Here is a 19,902-nt window from a genome sequence, read left to right as displayed (position 1 = left end):
AGCACTGCAATCTGTGCACGTAGCTTTGTCTGTTCCTGACACACTCCAGTCAGCCAAGCATAATCAGATGGATGCTCTTAACACTAAAATAAACAGACCAAATCACACTTGCGAAATCTACTGGGAAACTGGAAGGCTTTGCTAATGATAAACTGTATGTGTGCAACACAACATGAGTCATAACAGACTTCAGTCTGTGACCATGGAGCTTGTTAAATGATCATGTTTGGCTTCTGTAATTTGTAGTAAATGCATATCTGGCAATCATTACCAAGATGATTATTAATTTGACGGATTACTGCAATTTACATTAAGGATTTTAGTGGTGAAAGCTGTCAACCACTTCTGTCAGGCCCGGCCCAGCTTCCTGTTATTAGGTTGGACGAACCCTTCCAAGACACCAGAGAGATGCTTAAGTGCACTGTCCGTTTTATAGATAACATTTTATAGGTAATGTTAATGGCTGGCTTCTTTCTACTTTGCAGATTCCAATCACAACTGACACGTACTTAGACTTTAAGTGTTTTACAGAAGTAGTACAATTTATTTAGTGATTGCGTAAGGCCCCTGGAAATGTTGTTTCAAATCAAGTATTCATGATTGGATAAGCAACCAACCAGGAAAAATAACATCTTTTGTTGTTTTCATTACCATTCAAAAACTTAATCAGGACTCTGTTGGTGTGGCCTGATCAGATTAGACTGGCAGTGCTGGCAACATGAGCGAAAAATTACTGTCCTCATTATTTGATCAAATGTTGCTAAATTCCGATTGTTTCTCAGAAGGATGTAACGTCCCACTTTTTTTAAACAGTGAGGAAAACAGACATCTCTCATGTGGAATAAACAAACCATTCCAACTTTGGCAGATACTTGTATGATCATGACCCCATCACTCAGGGGGAAAAAAAAATACATTTTCAGGACTTTAATTGTTGGCGTTTCCTGGTCGTAAAAAAAACAGGTTTACAGTTAAAATGATACTTAGTTTTTTTACTTTTCTGATTGAAATTAACCATTAGCTGACTGGCCTCATATCACCAAACAAATGTATATCTTGGATGTAAAAAGCCTCTGAAATCACCAATACATCACCAAAGTACCATTACATTCCTCACCATTATTTAAGTTAAAATGTCAGAATCACCCAGCTCTACTGTACCTGATGTGTAGCTGCTTTGCAGTCTGTACAAAGCAGGACTGATCCGTCTCTTTCAGCACCTCCTGAGCGTAGCCCACTAGACCACTGTTCTCCAGCATGCCCTGGTACTCCTCCACCTGGGAAATATTAAAAAGCCAGGGCATTTACCATTACATTTTGTAATTCCAATTATTGAAACAGGTGGCTTTGTATTGAACAGCATCCTCAGAAAAATAAATCCCATAAAATAAGCTCCCTTTTCACACCTAGTCAGACATAAGGAAAATGATTAAGGACATACTCTTCATGGGTCGATTTATTTTTCTACAGGTAATATGGTGAGTAAAGGAAGCCTGCATGTAGAGGATACTCAGCAGAAATTAAACTCAGTCCTGGTATTTCATACCTGAGCCTTAAGTTGGTCCAGGCGTCGGTTTCTAGACTGTTCGATGGACCTTAGCATCTCTGACTTCCTCTCCTGCAGAGTCTCAAACAGACGCTCAAAGTGCTCATTGGCTCGACGCTCTGCTAGCTGGCCATTTTCCTTTAAGAAGATATTTTTGTTATCAATTTGTACAAAGCAAATCAAATGTTCTTCTCATATATTCCTCCCAAAATGCACACACTATAAGCATGTCTTCAGAAGGGCCAGCGTTTTCCAGTTTTACTACTAATACTACAGTATTGAGGCAAGAGTGAGAGTACAGTTACAATTTTGAGAGCGAGAGATTCAAACCAAGAGAGCATCCCAAACATATCTGTCACACACACACTCCTCTAACAAAACGTCAAATCGAACAAAAAGGCGCATTTGAACACTACCTATTCAGGAGCAGCAGTAAAGTAAAAAGGGAACAAGCTCAGAGGCTGAAACCCAGACATGCAGGAGGGAAACTAGTAGGCAAATTCTGTTTCCTTGTTTGTGTGGTTTGCATACTGTTTGTTTAGTGACCTTTTTGTAAAGAGCAACTGTTCCTCAACTTAACTGACTGGTTTTGTGAAAGCTATATAAATATTTGTATTCTGTAATTATCAACCCAACTCGATTTGAAGGGGGTATAAGAGATGTGATTATGGGAGTGGAAAAAGGACCTGCATCAGCATGAGTCAGCTCTCTCACCTCAGTCTGATTGATGAGCAGGTCAAGCTCAGTAATCTGAGTCCTGACCTGGTCCTCTTTGCTGATGAGGTAATGGATACTCTTGGCCAGCTTCTCCTGTTGAGAGAAAACATCAGCAGCATATACGGTGAGTTTCATAAGGTCCTGAAACTCTGAAGCACACACCGACACAGCACTAAGATGACAAATAAGATAACCAACACAACCGAGGGGCTATCTGCCGCCCTTAACACAGCATACATACAAAAGTTCATTAAAAATATTTGACATTTAAGGAATAGAGTGGGATTTACCAATTTATACTTGGTGCTCTGACATGGGTCACAGCATTTTCCTCTCATCTTATATCATATTCACAGCTGCAGCTGTTCTGGACATGTGCAGAGTGTCCTGCATGACCCTGTATGTGAGAGCCTGTTTCCATGGGTGCAGTGTGTCAAACAACATTCCCCATTACAATGATATGTATTACTGTTCAAAGCAATTGAAACCCAAACTATTTCCTGGCTGGCAAAGGATTCCGGGACTGTTCAGGACATCCGATACATCTTCCAACAATTTGTTAAGACAATGCATACAAAATCATGGGGAACAAAGTGTCTCATTAAATATCAAGCACCATAGTGTTTGGGTCAACACACAGACAAGCAGATTGAATTTCACACAGATTCTGCCTCGACTTGTTGAACCACCTTGCATTAAGTCCACAACTTTGTGTGTTCATGCCAACATGATGAAATTACTTTTCAATATATTTCACTTAAAACTAGAGCTGGGCGATAGAGAAAATCAAATATAACCATATTTTTTACCAAATACCTTGATATCGATATCGCAGATATTGTAGGGTTGACAATTGGTGCTTTAACAAAATATTATTTACACAATGAGATTTGACAGATAATCATCATAATGTGGTAAAGGCAAAAAAAAAAAATAAATAGAACAGCTAGGACAGTTCAGAAAATTACATCACTTTACTGTAATGCAGTGTGTAAAACCAGGAAAAGACAACACTTGTGTCATATTACGATATCCAAAATGCAAGACCAAATCTAGCCACATATATCCTTATATTGCGCAGCTGTACTTAAACATATTGTGTTAAAGGTTTGATGTTCGTTTGTGTTGCATAGTGCTATCCTAGCAACCAGATAGTCCCAAAACACCATCTCCTGACAGTTTTGTCTTCACATAAGCAAACACTGAAACTGATTGAAATTAATTATACTGAGTGGCAAAAATCTGACACACGTGAGTCCAATTAGTTTTAAACCCGCTTAGCCAGCCTAGGTTTCAGTTTCGAGATTGATATCTACGGCCTAGTGCATGCCAGCACAGGCCAAACATTATTACAGCAGACGATGAGAGATTCAGGGATCAGTCAGTGGGCGGCATAGCACAGCAAAAAACCTACTCTTAAAGTTTTTTGTTAATAGTTTAGCAAATCCCACTGAATGGGATGATATAACCTTTACTCCATTTCACGTTATTAAATTCTGTAGATCTAGTGACACTAGGCTGAACTTTTGAGAATCAATATGTACTGAATATCACAAAATGTGATTAGTGTCTGAATGTGTTACCTTGAGGATCTTGTAGGCACTGCTCATGGAGGTGACTTTGTGGTTGGCGTGGGAACCTCCCAGCTTGCAGAGGTGACACACGGGTCGTCTGCAGACCTCACAGTACATGTTCACCTTCTCCATCTCGTGCTCTGGACACATGAGCACCTGCCATATTTAACAGAACAAGTTAAAATCAGACAAAATATGTGCATAAAGTGAATTTTAAAAAATTCTACAGTGATCAAAAACTAGCTGAAGTGAAACAGGAAGATGGCCTAAACTTTATAAAAAATAAAAAAACACATCTAGACAGCTCCCTGTGAGCAATTTCCTGAAGTGTCTTAAAATAGAACTGAAATTAGGCCTTTTACACTCAAGATCCTCATCAGAATATTTTAGCCATAATGAAATAAACTCCATACATACTATCTATCTATCAATCATATGGATTAGATTATGTCAAAGTGGGACCGTTTGCATGAATATTTCTATTGTATGATTTAAGCTATTAATAGGCCTAATCAAAGATTTCCAGCAGAATTCTTCCTAAACATTTAACCATTTAAAGACTGAGCAGACAAACCTACACATGGTAATGTTTATTTTTGACTCATGTGACAACTTATCTCCTGAGAGATGTTCATAGTCCAACTGAGTGAAAATCTTGTTTGGGTGTCTTTAGGAAATAACAGATGATTGGAGAAAAATAAAGCCTTCACAAGGCGTGACAGACGATACTTGCCTTGGGCCTAAAATTTGTGGTGGGACCGACATACTCATGCTGAGCTTTGGGTGTGCCCCAGGGGTGGTGCAGCTTGAAGCACTCGTTACAGTAGCTAGCCTTGCAGTCCATACAGCTCTTTGTAGCCTCCTGCTGCTGTGGAGGCTTACAGATGTTACACATGATCGCGATGGCTGCGCGGGCGGCTTGGCGGTAGCGCTCAACGATGTTCTCCAGGGTGAAATTACGGAACAACATGCTGATGCCACGCTCACCGAGGTCGATGTCATGCTGGCAGCCTGGGCATGGGATGGTGGTGACCCGAGGAGTCACAGAACCTCTGCGCCATCCCGGGGACGAGATGGAGCCTGGAGCAGCGAGAAGGACAAGTTAGAAAAGATCATGCGTAATATAGATTCATTGCTTTGGGTCACCCAGTTTCAAATCTTGTCTGAGGCCCTATTCTGACATGTGAACAACAATGTCCTTTGACTTCAAATTACACTGAAGGCATAGTTTCCAAGAGACTCAAATAGGGGCTTTAAACAAATGTGAACCCCCATTTGTGTTCAACACATTCTGGGCCAAGATTCACAAAAGCAGCATTACATCATCTGCATGACTTGCCAAGTATGATCTTAAGGAAAAAATGCCTTTGATAACACATATTGAAATGTCAATCTTTCACAAATAGGGCCTCAGTATGTCTCCCTTTGTGCTTTATTTCCACAATGACCACTGCTCCATAAGGACATGGATGTATGGAGCAAAACATCAGTACAGGCAAATAGTTGAGTAGTCGTCATTACAGGGAAATAAGTCCAGGAAGAGAGACTTTCCAAGAGTACTGGGGAAGTAATGACATACAGGATAGTCAGAGGGAAGATGGCATCCTTGGATCATAGAAAATACACTGTATGAGAAATCAATGTTACACTGCAAGTCATTTAACATTTACTACGGGAGTGAAGAGTATGCAAGTGTTCACAATGATCTGGACAAAGGAAATTATACTTATACTGATCAAGAAAGTAGAAAAACATGACAAACCACAGCATTTTCAAAATCAGGCAATGCAACTGAATTACATTAATTAAAATTTTAAATAAAAATGTCCTGCAATTGAACTTTAATATGTCCAGTTCAATGCAATGAATATGTTTGTCATATTTTCATGTGACAAAACTCCTCTTAAAGCAACACTGCTTTTAAGAGTTCCTCACAACATTGTGCTTGTTACTGATGCAGCAGCATCGTAACAAAGCAGCAACACAGTAACATGAGGTGGAAACAAGGAGTGGTTACACAAGGTCACATCACAGATGCAAGCATTGGGGAACGCAAAACACTGTTAGCACGCACTCAAAGCCAGCAAACTGAAGTCATTACACGGCAAAATAAATGACAAAAATATTGCTTCACGTTTTTGGGACACAGGGGAAGCGAGGAGTGCTGGATTTATCTCAGTTTGCAAGACAGTATTTCCACTTCGTTTCCGAGGACCTGAAAATTAAATCAAACACTCCTCAGGTAAGCGAAATACAGGAAAACTACTTCAAAACACTTTTGCAAAAAAAGGGTGCAGCTGAGGGAAAGCAGTGGCAGAACAGCAAACATAAACTATGTGTGTGGCCAAGGGCATGCCGGGTAAACAAGTGATGGGAGAGAACTGAAGACTGACAGTGCAGGGACAGTTTACTACCTGGAGGCAAGCTCTGTCTGTGATCTGACAACAAACTGAACTACTGAGCTTTGTTTGCCACACATCGATTACCCTTCCTACCTGAATTCATATGACATTGTGGTGTGGTAACGTTATGATGAAAAACTTAGTCTGAAGATGGTCATGAAGGTGACATGATCTTATTAAGACGAGTAAAGTCACTGGATGAAAGGAGTCCGGCAGAAAACAGTCATATTTAAACCAATGAATAATGACTGAGTGAATGTATGCGGTGCTTTATTCATGTGCGTGTCATGTTTGCACATTGACTCCGGTTCTGTGGTCTGTATAGCAGGTGTGAGCGAACAAAAAGCAGACAGGAGATGCCTGCAGCAAAGTGTATGTGCTGATTTGTAGATCTGCAAAGGGACGCAGAGTCACAGGCAGAAACTGACGAGTCATTGCGGAGCAAAAGGGGCTTGGTTTTCTTCCCCCCCCTGCACAAATCTTAAGACCGTTGGATGCTTGAACTGTTGTAGCATTTTATGTGATGAATATCATCACACAATTGAGGGAATCTTGTTTAGTATCCAGGCACAGTTTATCATTTCATTTTTAATTTCTAAAATATAAATCTGTGTCTGTGACCGGAGTCTGTTTATTTAGGCTTGTTGAATGTTCTTTTGCTATCCATTTGTATTTACAATTGTCTGTCAGTGGCTGACAAGCAGTAAGACTGTAATCTTAAAAAAATAAATAAAAAAAAAATTTAAAAAAGATTTCAAATAATAAATAGGAAATCCAGGACATGTGTAATGTAAAGCCATTCTCCGAAAGGTTGAATACAAATAAATCACTTAAGGTTTGAATTTACTTTTTATGCTCTCCTGCTTTTCTTAAAAATTATACCGTTATTGATGACACCACAACGTCATAGTTTGCTGCTATTCCGGTTTTATTTCGTGGTAGCTGAGCTCCTATTATTGTCTATTTTTTGAGGGGATTAATATACCGAGGCTATTAAGAGAAAAGAAAATCTCTTCTGTGCTTTAAATACAGAAGAAAATGACATTTCTTAAAAACATCCACTGAGCATGTTAAATAACTGCATTAGTTGGCCTAATCTGACCAAAAAAAACTAACATTCAGTCTTGTTTTACTTGGCCGGCAATCTGACACTTCTCAATTCATCATGCCCAAAATGATTAGCAGTAGGCTGAAACAGGTCTAAAATTCTTAAACCATTTCTCAAACTCTAATGATTGTCAAGTGAAGCATAAACGACACCCTAAAGGAACACAGATATCAGTCAATAAAAGCCAATTAAGAATCTTAGCAAGCCCAAACATATTGCAGGTCCTCTCTGTGTGTGTGTGTGTGTGTCTCAGAAACAGAGACCAACAGTTCTCCATCTCAATAAAGCAGCTTTACTTGCCAACATGTTTTACGAAATGAATGCTAAGTTTCGCAAGTGTAAAGAGACACACATTCCTGTCCTAATTCAACTCCTAGGAAACATCCTCACCCCTTTCTCACTAATTGCAGTCTTGGCTCCTTTCAATTCCTTTTTGCCACTTGCCAAAACTCCCTGTCAAGGACTCCAACTCCCTTTGATGCTCATCTCTCCTACTTTACGCCACTCCTCTTTAAATTGGCCTTCTTGCACGCTGACTCATTGTTGCTTTAAAAAAGGTTTTCACCATTCCACTTTCCTTTCCTAACATACTTACAAAATAAAATACCAAAGGCAGATGAGAATAACCTGAAGCTTTGTGCCTTTTCTTACCACTATGTTTAAATTCCTTGTTAATCTTGATTATAAAAACATCAGATCACTTTTAAGCTCAGTGGACATTTTGAAAAAGGGGTCTATGACTTAAATTTAAACCATTATTACCTGGCATTAGGTGTCTAACAAAGAAATAACTTTACAACGTTAAATGCAGCGACTACAGTAATCCTCCTAAAAATGTGATGTTATATCTTACCAGTGGCGTGAGTTTGTATGGTCGTGTTGACAGGGTTGAAGTAGACTAAATAGAGAAAAGGTAGAACCAAACTAGGGTTTAACAGGGGTTCTAGTAACACTGTACTCACTACTACAGTTACTCAAAACACGGAGGCCACGTCTACCTCGACCTCCAAACGACCTTCGCACTGTGGCTGCAAGCAATGAACAGAGAAGTGAGGTGAGACCAACAAGAAAAAAAGAAACAATACATAATGTGAAGTGAGGTGAGAAACCAGTTTGTTTTTTTTAAACATCATGACATTCGATAAACAAAGCCAACTTAAAAGTAAACTGAAGGAAAAGTGAGTGAAATACAAAACAGCGTTTAAAATATATATACACACACACACGTGCGAACAGTTGTTAAAGTACAATTAACTCTTGATTTGTGCACGTATTAAACAGCCTAGATTTAAGCACAAACTGTCGTAAACATTACTGAAACATAAGTGTACTCGTCAGACAATTTTTTTGCATTAAAAAGTAATAGTTTGGCATTTGGGGGAAAATATGCTTATTCGCTTTTTCATAAGACTGTAAAAAAAAAAAGGAATTATTTTTCTTTCTTGCTAAATATAAAGCTAGACCCATGAGACGGTTAGCTTAGCTCAATTAGCATTAAGACTGGAAACACAGGGAAACAGCTAGTTTGGCTCTCTCCAGCACTACAACAAAAATACCAGCCTTTTACACTTCAGGGTTTGTACAGATTAAACAAAACTAGATACAACCTGTAATTTGACTGTTTACTAAACCCCTCCCATTGGACATGCAGCCTTAGCCTCAGTCTTTATATCATGATATCCTCAATAGTTAAGGCCCTCTTACAGTGTTCATGTTTTAAAACGAGTCATCTGGAAACATCAGCGGTTTTTTTAACTACATCCCAGCTTGCTTACTTTAGCTGATACAATCTTCCAGCCATAATTGTCATTTCAGCTGGCAAAAATCGATGTTCAGCAGTTAGAAATGAGGAGCTCGCTTTTGTCTAAAATTAAAAACACATTGTTTCAACAATTACAGATTTCAGGCATACGTGCCATGTGAGAACTGAAAGCTTGACAGACCTAGCAACAGTAACTAAAGGGGGGGGGGGGGTGAGAATTGCAGTTTTTATGCTAAGCTAAGAGTCTCCTGGCTGTAACTTCATATTTAGCGTACATACATTGCCAACTGTTGGCAAAAAAACAAAACAAGCCTATTTTCCAACACGTCAAACTATTCCTTTAAGCGCACCAACACCAACTTTACAGTGCACTTATCAAGAGTTAGCTGTTGAACATATTGCATCATGCGCCGTTTTGAACTCCGGCAACATAAAATTAGATGAAGTTAAGAAACAATGAAGTTTTAGTAACCCCTTTCCTTCTGTCCATGCACAGCAAGGCTCGTCCAAGCTGCACACTGATAAATATAGCCTTAAATCTTTGCTTTCTCTCCCTTCACCTCCTTCACCTAATCCCTCATTCATTCCGTACAGGCAGGTTACGTCACCATGGCTACCAATGATCTGATCTCCCAGTGTTGGTGGCCGTCGGCAGAATTACTTGGTTGTTCCGTTTTGGGAGTATATGTGCTCATAACATACATTGAGTGACATTAAATATTCTTAACACACACGAGAGTTTGTGTTTTGTAATCTGCCGATTGAATGCATTTAACAGAGGAACAACCTTTTTAAATAATCCCTAAAAGAATTCCACTTACAAAATTTTTTTTTCTTTCCCCCTTCTTCTCTGTTAAATGCATCAATTCACAATAAGTCAGAATTAGAGTATAGCAATGACAGTTGTCCTTGGCTTACAGCAATGTGCAAGATTTGTTTACTCAAAAAGCAGAATCTGAATATTTCCTGCGTAAACAAATGCAGTCCTGCCAGTGAAGAATGAACTCATTCAGGTTGAAGGGGGGAGTCTGAATGAAGGAGGCTGTGTTCGAGAGCCCGGTCTCAGCGGTGTTGTACCATGAATGGCTGAATAGCTCCCAAAAAGTAATTCACCTCACTGTACTGTGGGGATCTCTTTAGCTCTGGTCCTCAGAGTTGCTCTGAGGATACTTGGCATTTTAAATGGATACCAGTTACACCAAATGTCACTCAGTTTCATATAGTAGGGGCTATTGATTAGACACATTTGATGTCAACCATTCTGACTCAAGGATATCATTTTTTTATGTCCAAAATCCATACTTATGATAATTATAAAATGCTTGCACCATCAATGTCAAACTGCAACTTGAATACTACTGCCAATTAAACTACCCAAAGCCTTATTTTGCATTCTGAACTGTTTGACCACCATCCACAATAAGTTGCATTTTCTTCCAGCTGTAAGCAGCTGCTCCATTTCATTCCTACATTAACGCACACTTTTAGTATGCATACCGACTGTTTTGACTACTTTTTTTTTGCCTTTGCTTAAAAACCTGCTTAGAATCTGCTACTGAATTTGCATGAGTGTTTATCTTCAACATCGAACTTAAATAGTTTTAAAATTTTAAAGCACAAGTAAAACGTTTAATGCCATCAATATAGTGGCTATTTATATCCAGAGTTATTCCCCAATTCCATACTACATACCGCTTATATACACAGCATGACCAATTGTCATACAGCTTTTGCAGTTAGTATAAATTTGTCTAAAGTAAAGTATTGTCTCTTTTCCAGTATGAACACACGACACATTCAAAAACCTGCTTGGAATTAGTATAGAGTATGCAAGTTGGACACAACTATGGTTTTGTGGACAAGAGTACAAATGAGACATCTTTACGGGAATGGCGTGTAGCCCAGAGCTCTCAGAAGGCAAAAAGGCAGCCTTGTGGCCCATCATACGGTTTCCAGGCTTAGACATTGACCTGCTCAAGCTTGGCTGCAACAGTGCCAAGTGTTCAGCAGAGAATTTAAAAAATGTTGTGACAAGTTAATTTAGCTACCTGCAAACCCCCGTCAACCACAGTATTCCCTCCCTCCAGCTTAGCTTGGTTTTAAGAGTTTAAATACCTTAAAGGAGCTTACAGATGTGCTTTGTATGTGTGCACAAGACACATATGCCTGTATATTTGATCAAAGGTGGAGTGAAACCAATAGCTACTATGCTCTCTGTTCCTAAAACAGATTTAACGGGGATGTTTGATGCCCCTGGGTCATTAGAGGCAGACAGTGAAGACAATTAGGGCTTGAGAGAGCTTGTCAAAATTTCTTTTCTCTTGGCAGACCAAAACTAAAGCTTGTCAAGTTCCCCTGCTGTCTCTTTATTGAAGCCTATAAAAAGCAGGTAGGATTAGAGGAAGAAGTGATGACTGACAATGTTATGGCTAGGCGGTAACATTATTAAAATAATTTTTTATGTTTGTTCTTGTTTGTCTAGGACAAGAGAGGAAGGAGGGGCAGTGTCTGTGCCACAGTGAAACCCACATATCCTACAATAATGGTGTCCCATTTTGTCTTGCACAAAGTTTCCATAGGCTTATTTGCTCTCAACCTTTAATTTGCATTGGCTAAAAACTTGCTCTTCACACTGGAACTACCCTTTTTGTTTGTTAGGTAATCACATATGGCCTTCAGTAACTACATTGTATTTCCTTATTTGACAAATGGTTTTAAGCCGTTTGTCCTTTTCTATAGGGGAGGTAAATCCCAGGCTCCATCCACTGAAACTGTTAAATGCAGCCACTGAGATGACAGCAGCCCTTAAAACTGAAGTTAAGGGAAATGGGAGGAAGACAATGTAACAGGAAATTGGCATGACTGATACAAAACTCATATAGCCTTCCTTGGAAGCTTTCACAAATGGCCAAAGATTCATTCAATACTTGCACTTTCTGTGCAACGATCACTGGATTATTAGCTTCCATCAGCTCACATAATCAGGCTACCCAACAATAAAGCACAAACACTGTTCCTCCTAATGCCTCAACATGGTTTTAACCTTGGAGAAATGCAAGATCCACTTCCCTACACTAATCTGTACATAATAAATCCTTCCTGTAAAGAACACATTTATTCAATCTACAAAGGGAAAAAAAATAATTTTGCCTCCTTACCCCGAGACCCACCTGATCTCACAAGCCTGTCTAACCTCTCCATGGAAGGGGAGGGCACCCTGGACCTGGGGCTGCCCGGCAGGGAGCACTCGGAGCCAGCATCAAAGGAGTCCTCATGGTTCAGCATCAGCAGCTCTCTGACACACTTGTGGCAGACGCTGTGCTGGCAGGGCAGGATCAACGGATGGGTGAAGAGCTCCTTACAGATCGGACAGATCAGCTCCCTCTCGATGTTCTTGATTGGGACCTAGTAATGGAGACATGATCACTGAAAACTGCCATAGACACTTTTTAAGTTGTACTTTTACATTTAGGAGTTTAGCATGAGACACCATCACAGCTGCTGTCATTCGTCAGAGACGAAGAAAAAAAACAAAAGACAGAAGACATTACAGATCAGTTTGAAAAAAAAACTTGGCAAGAAGGATACAGCTGTCTTTGATTCTGGGAACAGTAAACTATTATTAGGACATTTCAGACGCAGCTAATATAGGCCCATTTTCTGCACTTTAAGCAGTGAAAACAACATTTTTCTGCATCAGTGAGGTGGGACAATTGGCATTTTAGGCGGGTAGATAGATTTAGATAAGTATGAAGGGCAAAGTAATTTTTTTTATTCCACCTGAACATACACTTTAACTTTACTTTGAAAAGCATTACACAAAGTCACAATAATAGCCAGCCACTGTGTCTTTACCATGTTCATGATACATTACATAAGACAGGATTAAGCCCAACTAGCTATATATAGACAAACGGTAAAATACACGATTCCAACAGCTCACGTTTTAAAAAAGACGATTAGAAAACGTTTTAACGAGCTTCAGAGTGATAACTGTCCTCCCATATTATAACGATTAGTTAATTAATTGCAGGTGGTAGTTTGATAAAACATCCCAATAAAGTACATCCTCTGCCTGCTTTGAACAAACAATTTAGAGAAAAAAAACGCCTCCGCACGTGTTAAAAGACAATGCCCAGAAGTACAGAGGAAGTTTAAACAGAAGAAAAGACGAACAATGGCTGTCCCCAGCGAGTTGTTTCATTTAACAAATTAAACAATGGCTCGAATGAGTAATGAATGGACACACTGGCGGCGGTTTACAGCTCTACTATATGGAACGGTTAACAGCTCTAGGTAACTTTTTACTTTCCCCGGTCTCTTTACATGCACAGCAGAGAAGCTATCGGCTGTTAAACAATGACGAGACGAAAAACGTTTTTATCATAAATCCTCTCTTCTCCCACTTACCGCGGTTGTGCTGCTGCGCCGCATCTCTGCAGACATGGTGAGGGAGAACATATAAGCCTGCACGTGTGGGTAAGAAAAACTACACCTTGTCCGGCGTTTTTTGTTCAGGCTAAAAACAAACTTCTCGCACGGGAGAAGAAGATGCCGACAGCGACTGCTGAGCAAATTTAAATAGAGTGACGCTGCTGAGAGAGGCAGCGCATAGTGAATCAGCAGCAGCCAATTCACTGCTGCAGTGCATGCAGGCGGGTCCACGCAGGCAGGGGGAGAAAGAGGAGGGGGCTGAAAACTAATGTTGCCTTCATGTGCTGCTCGTAAACTTTATTGAAGTCATCAATCCAATTTAGTAACGGCCCATTCACGTGCTTGTATCGGGCATTGGTAGGTGAGAGTTGAGAGTCTGCAGTATTTTGCATGTAGTTCATACTTTGCATTATCTCCCTTATTTCAAAGTGGGATATATGTTCACTTAATTAAGATAAAATAGGTAGCCTACAGTGTGATTTGCGCTAAATGCTAATATGCTCATATGTTCATATTCATAATGCCAATGCTAACATGTATGCAGATGTTCAACACCTAATGTTTACCATATCCAGTGTGTTAGTAGGCTATGCTAATATTTCTTATTTCTTTTTAGAGGTTGTGGGAATGTCTTTTGTTTTGCAGGTAGGCTAAAGGCTTGGGTATAAACCAAAGTATTCAACAAATATACATTTGACCTTATGGTGGCGCTAGAGAAAATATTAAGGGGTCAACAAGTTGTTATATTTCATTCTGAGGCCAAAATGAATGTCTCTACCGTCTGTACCAAATTTGATGCCAGTCCATCTAGTAGATGTTTGGATATGTTACTGGATAAGTGAAAACCTTGACCTGCTGGTGGCACTAGATAAAAAGTCAGGGGATCACCAAGGTCAGCAAGCTTCATCCGCTGGGGAACATGAATGTCTGTACAAAATGTCAACCAAAGAACCAAAAATGTCAACCTGCTGGTACCTTCTAATAGTCAGGGGAACACTAAAATGATTGCAATTTATACTGAGGAAAGCATGAATGTGAATGTGTTTTTTTTTGGCCAATCCAACTAGTAAAATGTCAAGATATTTCACTGAATAAGTGAAAACTTTGACCTGGTCATGGAATCACCAAAGTCATTAGAATGCATCCTCTAAGGACCATGAATATCTGTTGAAAATTTCACAGCAATCCATTTAATATTTGTTATGATATTTCATTCTGGACCAAAGTGATTGGCTAACTGATACTGCTACCCATTGTGCCATGCTGCTAGCTAAGAACTTGAATACTAGATCATAAGCTCCAAGCATGTGTGTACTGAAACAAAAATACTCACAAATGTGAAGTGACAAGAAAGTTGCAACAAAAAATGAAATACTAAAATTGTACTTCAGGGTATGGAATTGGGTGGTCGGTGATTGACTTATAGTCCATTGGTCTGCTGAGAACAGGTGATTGAAGCATCAAAGAGTCTATGTATAAGTACTTAAAATCTAAAGTTGAAACAAAATCTCAAGTTACACACACCATCTTGCTTAGCATTTATATAAAATAGGCTTACTAGGTTTGCAGAGCCTCTGGTCTGACAGTAGGCTATACTGTTTTCATATAAGGTGTCTATACTTTATAAAAGGGGTTCATTTAAGCTATAACTTTACAGTCTCTTCTAATCTCAGAGTCCCTTTCATTCTTTCAGGGGATTTATGATCTGCTAACCGCTTGCTGCAGTGGTTATTGGTAAGGTCTGCAGTATACTTTATTGTGCATAAGGGCCCCCTAGCTGGTTAAACAAAATGGACCATGTAACAGCTTTTTGGGAGTGAGCTAATGTCTTTAGGAAGTAAAGTGTAGCAAAGAATAAAGTGGATGAAATGTTTGAATGAATCTACAGGCCAAAATGTGCACACACTTCAGTGTCACTGAAGGCACTGCCAGCATCTTTAGGACTCTGTTGAGTCATTCACTTTTCCAACAGCCTTTGTTGGCAGCAAACATAGACACAGGAGCTCCACAGTATTAATCTCACTGGAGGTAACAGAGGTTCCAATCATGTCTGATTTCTAGTATCTACTTTCAGCTACAACAGTAAAATGATTTACTTGAATATGGGTGCAGGGGCGAGAGGATAAGTGCTTGTCAGCCAGCTTAAACATCCAAATGGCTCCATGAAATTCTGCATAATTTTCAATGTATGTGATATATTTTCATTCACAGAGCAAAGGGTTTGTTATATGTTTACCATTACCTATAGGCATTGTCTAGGTATGCAACAAAACATTATAAAAGAAAATGTTATGTACATTTTATTTAAAATTTGTATTTCCATAGACTATGTAACCCTGGCCCATAACCATTGAATATATTTCACTAATTTAGTCACATATTGTCAGCAAAAAGGTCAAATTCAAAGAAGGATACTTTAGGAACATACTGTACAGTCTCTTGTTGTGATGTTATGTCTTATGATACTGTAGCCTAAAAGACGCAAAGAAAAAGAATCTCTCACAATAGAACCACAGTTATGTTGTGTTTATATTTGCTGGAATCTTAATTTTTTGCTTATTCACTCTGATTATTCTGACACCACAGAGATAAGAGCATTGTGCAAGACAGGCCAGATTCAATATTACAATACCACTGAATTCAGCAACTTCTTCTTCTTCTTTTCATCCGACATGAAACACACACAAACACAGCTCATGCATGCATGGATGAATGTCAGATTGTGTGAGCATGAGAGATGCATTTCAACACATTCTGTCAGTCTGAAATGGGTAAAGACCCCCTCCCTGTTCTCATACACACCTCAGTAATTCAGTGCCCCATCTCACCACACAGCTGCTGCCAAGTGTCCCACATATTGACAGGAGTCTGTTATCTGCCTGCAGCACTAACCGACACACTCAGTGACTAAGGCCTCTAATTAAACTCTTTATGTTCACGTTGTTTTCTCTAAGAATAGAAGAAATGCCTATGCCTTAATGCTACGAGGCCTTGACATAGAATAGAACTGAATAGAGAATATTTAAGTATTATCTGTAGGTTATTAAATTCTTTGTTAACAGAAAAGGATCAGATCTTTAAAATACAATTTTCAATGTATCAAACTGTCGATCCTTGCTACACACCATTAACATCTTGTAAGAGCTTCTGTTAATAAAAACAAATCTTAAAAAAAAGAAAAGGATCAGATCTTCTTACAATATGAAAATAGAGTTATGGGGGCATATCACTACTTAATAATATAATACAAAATAATATAACAAGGCAGACTAAAATATAACATAAGACTTTTGAACTGCATAGTGTTGGCATTAATATGATTACACACAGCTGACATATTTTACAGGAATACAATAGAACAGAATAGAGTAGAATAGAAGAGGCTCTATTACTACTCATTACAATGTTAGAATAGAGTGTAGAATAGACTTATGGGAGTGTACCATGATTCAAAAATATAATATTATCATATCAATTGTTAATATAATTATATTGAAGTATAGAGGTATTGTTAGAATAGTCAATATTTAGATATAAATATGATTAGACTAATTAAGATTATTCAGTCAATAGACCAGATGAGGGTCCATTGCTACTTATTACAATGTTAGAATAGAGTGTAGAAAAGAAGGGGTTAGGGTTGAAGGGGTTGATATTAACATATCAATGGTTAATATTATTTAATTGAGGTAGGCTATTAATATGATTAGAATAGCAAAGACACACACACATGAAATCGTGTTCCAGAAATAGAATAGATGTGGGTCTATATAGGCTATTCAATCAATCAAAGAGAACCTATTCATACCTCGGCTCTGATCATGTTACAATATCCGAATAGTGTAGCTTATATGCTAGTATAATATAATACAGTATAATGCGAGATCAAGAAAGTGTTAGAATAAAATAGAATATGCAGTGGTCTGGGTTAGTCAGCATCTCCATCCCCTGACAGCTCTGTAGGCCAGCACGGCGCTGCTGCTGTCGGGAGCATGATGCCAGACAGACCGCTGCTGTCATAAGGACCATAAATCATCCGGAGGAGACTCACCTCGCCCCGCTCGATCCGCTCCACGATACTGGCGAACTCAGTCATGTCCTCTGAGTCCGACATGGCTGCAGATGATGGTGGATGTTACAGCACACAGACCGGTCAGCAAACAGGAATATTCAAAATGCAGAGAGAAAACACACACACACTAACAGCAGCTGCGGCTTAAACAAACAGGATCAAAAGCTTCCCAGCTTCACAGGGGAGGTAAGATAACATTAAGAGAGAAGAGCCGCTCCTCAGACCACCTCCTCATCACCATCCTCCCTCTCTGTTCAGGCTTGTGTGTTTGTCGGTAGAGTTTACGGTACATGCGCCGGCTGCAAGAAGCCAATTTTATTTTAGTTTGCCACATCTTGGAGGGAAAACCCCGCCCTCGTCTCCTCAATACTGTACCATCTCCCTCCTTCTCTCTCTGCATCATCTCTCAGCGGCGATGTCTCCACTCACAGAGCTCTTTGTATGCTCATGCTCTGTCATGTATCAGCCCGTTTTATCCATCAATCACTATAAAGAATCATAATAATCTCTTGAAGATTAAAGGGGCGGGGTATGGGGGGACTTAATTCTGTTAGTGCTGCATTCAGTCAAGTTGGGCATTACGCATGACTGGTTTCTGTGTATATGTTGCCTTACATGGACTGATTTCTGCTCATTGCGACACAAATAGCCTGATGTGACAGCAGCTTTTTGGTCTCGTTTTGTTTTCTGTCGTTGGGAGGATTGATTCTGTCATGACAGACTCAAGTAGAGACCCTTTTCATGGATTGACAGTTTGAGGCCGGATTAAGTTTGTGTTTTTAATTTTTTTCTGGCAATGCCACTTGTTCCGCGTCACCAGATGGCCTCGTGGCTTCATGCAGACATATTCCACCCCATCGAGCATGTGGATGGGGACAAACGGGCAGACTGCCCTGACGGAACAAACGGTGCATGACAAAATTAATAACTATAATCTACTAACGGACGACTGTTTCCAAAAGCACTGAGAAAATCACTGTTGACTGCAGTGGAGCAACATAGTTTCATTTTTTGGAAAAGCTGTCATCACTATGGTGAGATAGACATCCTTAAAATGAACATTATTACCTTCAGGCATCACTTATAAAAAGTGTTATACATTGTAACTAATGGCTTTAAATAATTTACTTATGCTTCATAGGTCAGTCATCATTAAGAACAACCTTTGGGTTGCCAGGTTGTGTCTACATGCTAGAAGCTTTGTGAGGCTCTACTAACCCTAGCATACATTGTAGATGCTATTGTAGTTGTAGTATGTAGTTAGGGTATGCTCACAATGACAATGCTAACATGCTGATGTTTACCATGTTTGCCATCTTCATTTAGCGTGTTAGCATGTTGACATTTGCTAATTAGCACCTTACACAAAGTGCAGCTGAGGCCACTGGGAATGTAGGCATTTGCACATAACCCAAATATTGGACAAATCAAAGGTTTGACCTGATGATGGCACTAGATAAAAAAATTAAGGGATTATCAGTTACAATTCAGCCTGAGGGGAACATGAATGTCTGCACCCAATTTCATTGGTGGAATACATCCAATAGTCACTCCAAAAACCAAATGTGATCCTCATGGTGGTACTAGAGGAAAAGTCAGGGGATCCCCAATGTTAGGAGTCATCGTCTGAAAACCATGAATGTCTGTACCAAATTTCATGAACAATAAGCTTTTCCTTATTAACGTCTTATAACTGATCTATAAGCATTCATAAATGAACTATTAACCATTTATAAAGGCTTGCAATTAATAAACATGGTATAAAGGGTGCCTCACTATTAAGTTAACCATATGGCTCACTGGTCAAGTGCAGCATTTGTGGCTATATCCATATCTTTTATGACCATTTCAATAGACTCCTGGGGCAAAGATGAGTGCAGTGCTAATGAGTAATATGTGTGGAGATGACACTTAACTTGACTGCCCCATAAAAAGCCATATAACTGAGCCTCAGTGACCTCCACATGACTGAATAATCAATCAAATGTATTGATTACTGTGTTTTTCTAAACAGAATTGATTCAAGTTAAATAACTAGAGAAAGCAAGCTGTTACATAAGCACATATTCGTCCACCCAGGGGCTTGTGGATCATTAAAAATTAGTCATTCATATCTCATGATGCAAAGCGATAAACATGGAAACATGTTAAACATCAAGTACCTTTGGTTTGCATGTGCTTGACAAATAAATCAACGTGACAATGTTAGCGTCAGTTTTCTCTTCAGTGGATGGCAGAAAATCTGAGTCATTAAAGTTTACCAAACCAGATTTTAACTTGGGCTTTC

The 19,902-nt window shown here is 39.3% G+C and overlaps 1 protein-coding gene across 4 annotated transcripts in view; it reads right to left on the bottom strand.

Annotated features, from left to right (window-relative positions):
- trim36 (tripartite motif containing 36) overlaps positions 1-18,036 on the bottom strand; it is a 34,199-nt gene extending 16,163 nt beyond the window's left edge. Inside the window, exons 1-7 of one of the 4 annotated variants that reach the window (XM_078250900.1) lie at positions 17,595-18,036; positions 12,268-12,514; positions 4,571-4,917; positions 3,847-3,993; positions 2,261-2,356; positions 1,547-1,684; positions 1,162-1,277 (exon numbers count right to left, since the gene is read on the bottom strand). In XM_078250900.1, the coding sequence (XP_078107026.1) occupies positions 1,162-1,277; positions 1,547-1,684; positions 2,261-2,356; positions 3,847-3,993; positions 4,571-4,917; positions 12,268-12,514; positions 17,595-17,657 (1,154 nt within the window). In that variant the 5' untranslated portion in view covers positions 17,658-18,036. Of the gene's footprint in view, positions 1-1,161; positions 1,278-1,546; positions 1,685-2,260; positions 2,357-3,846; positions 3,994-4,570; positions 4,918-12,267; positions 12,515-13,519; positions 13,736-17,594 lie in introns of those variants that run through there. The other 3 variants (XM_078250901.1, XM_078250898.1, XM_078250899.1) reach the window with 3 other exon arrangements.
- Positions 18,037-19,902: the final 1,866 nt, after the last annotated feature.

This window comes from Sander vitreus, chromosome 5, assembly GCF_031162955.1.
Source record: "Sander vitreus isolate 19-12246 chromosome 5, sanVit1, whole genome shotgun sequence".
Classification (NCBI taxonomy): domain Eukaryota; kingdom Metazoa; phylum Chordata; class Actinopteri; order Perciformes; family Percidae; genus Sander; species Sander vitreus.
This window is presented reverse-complemented; position numbering and strand designations above follow the sequence as displayed.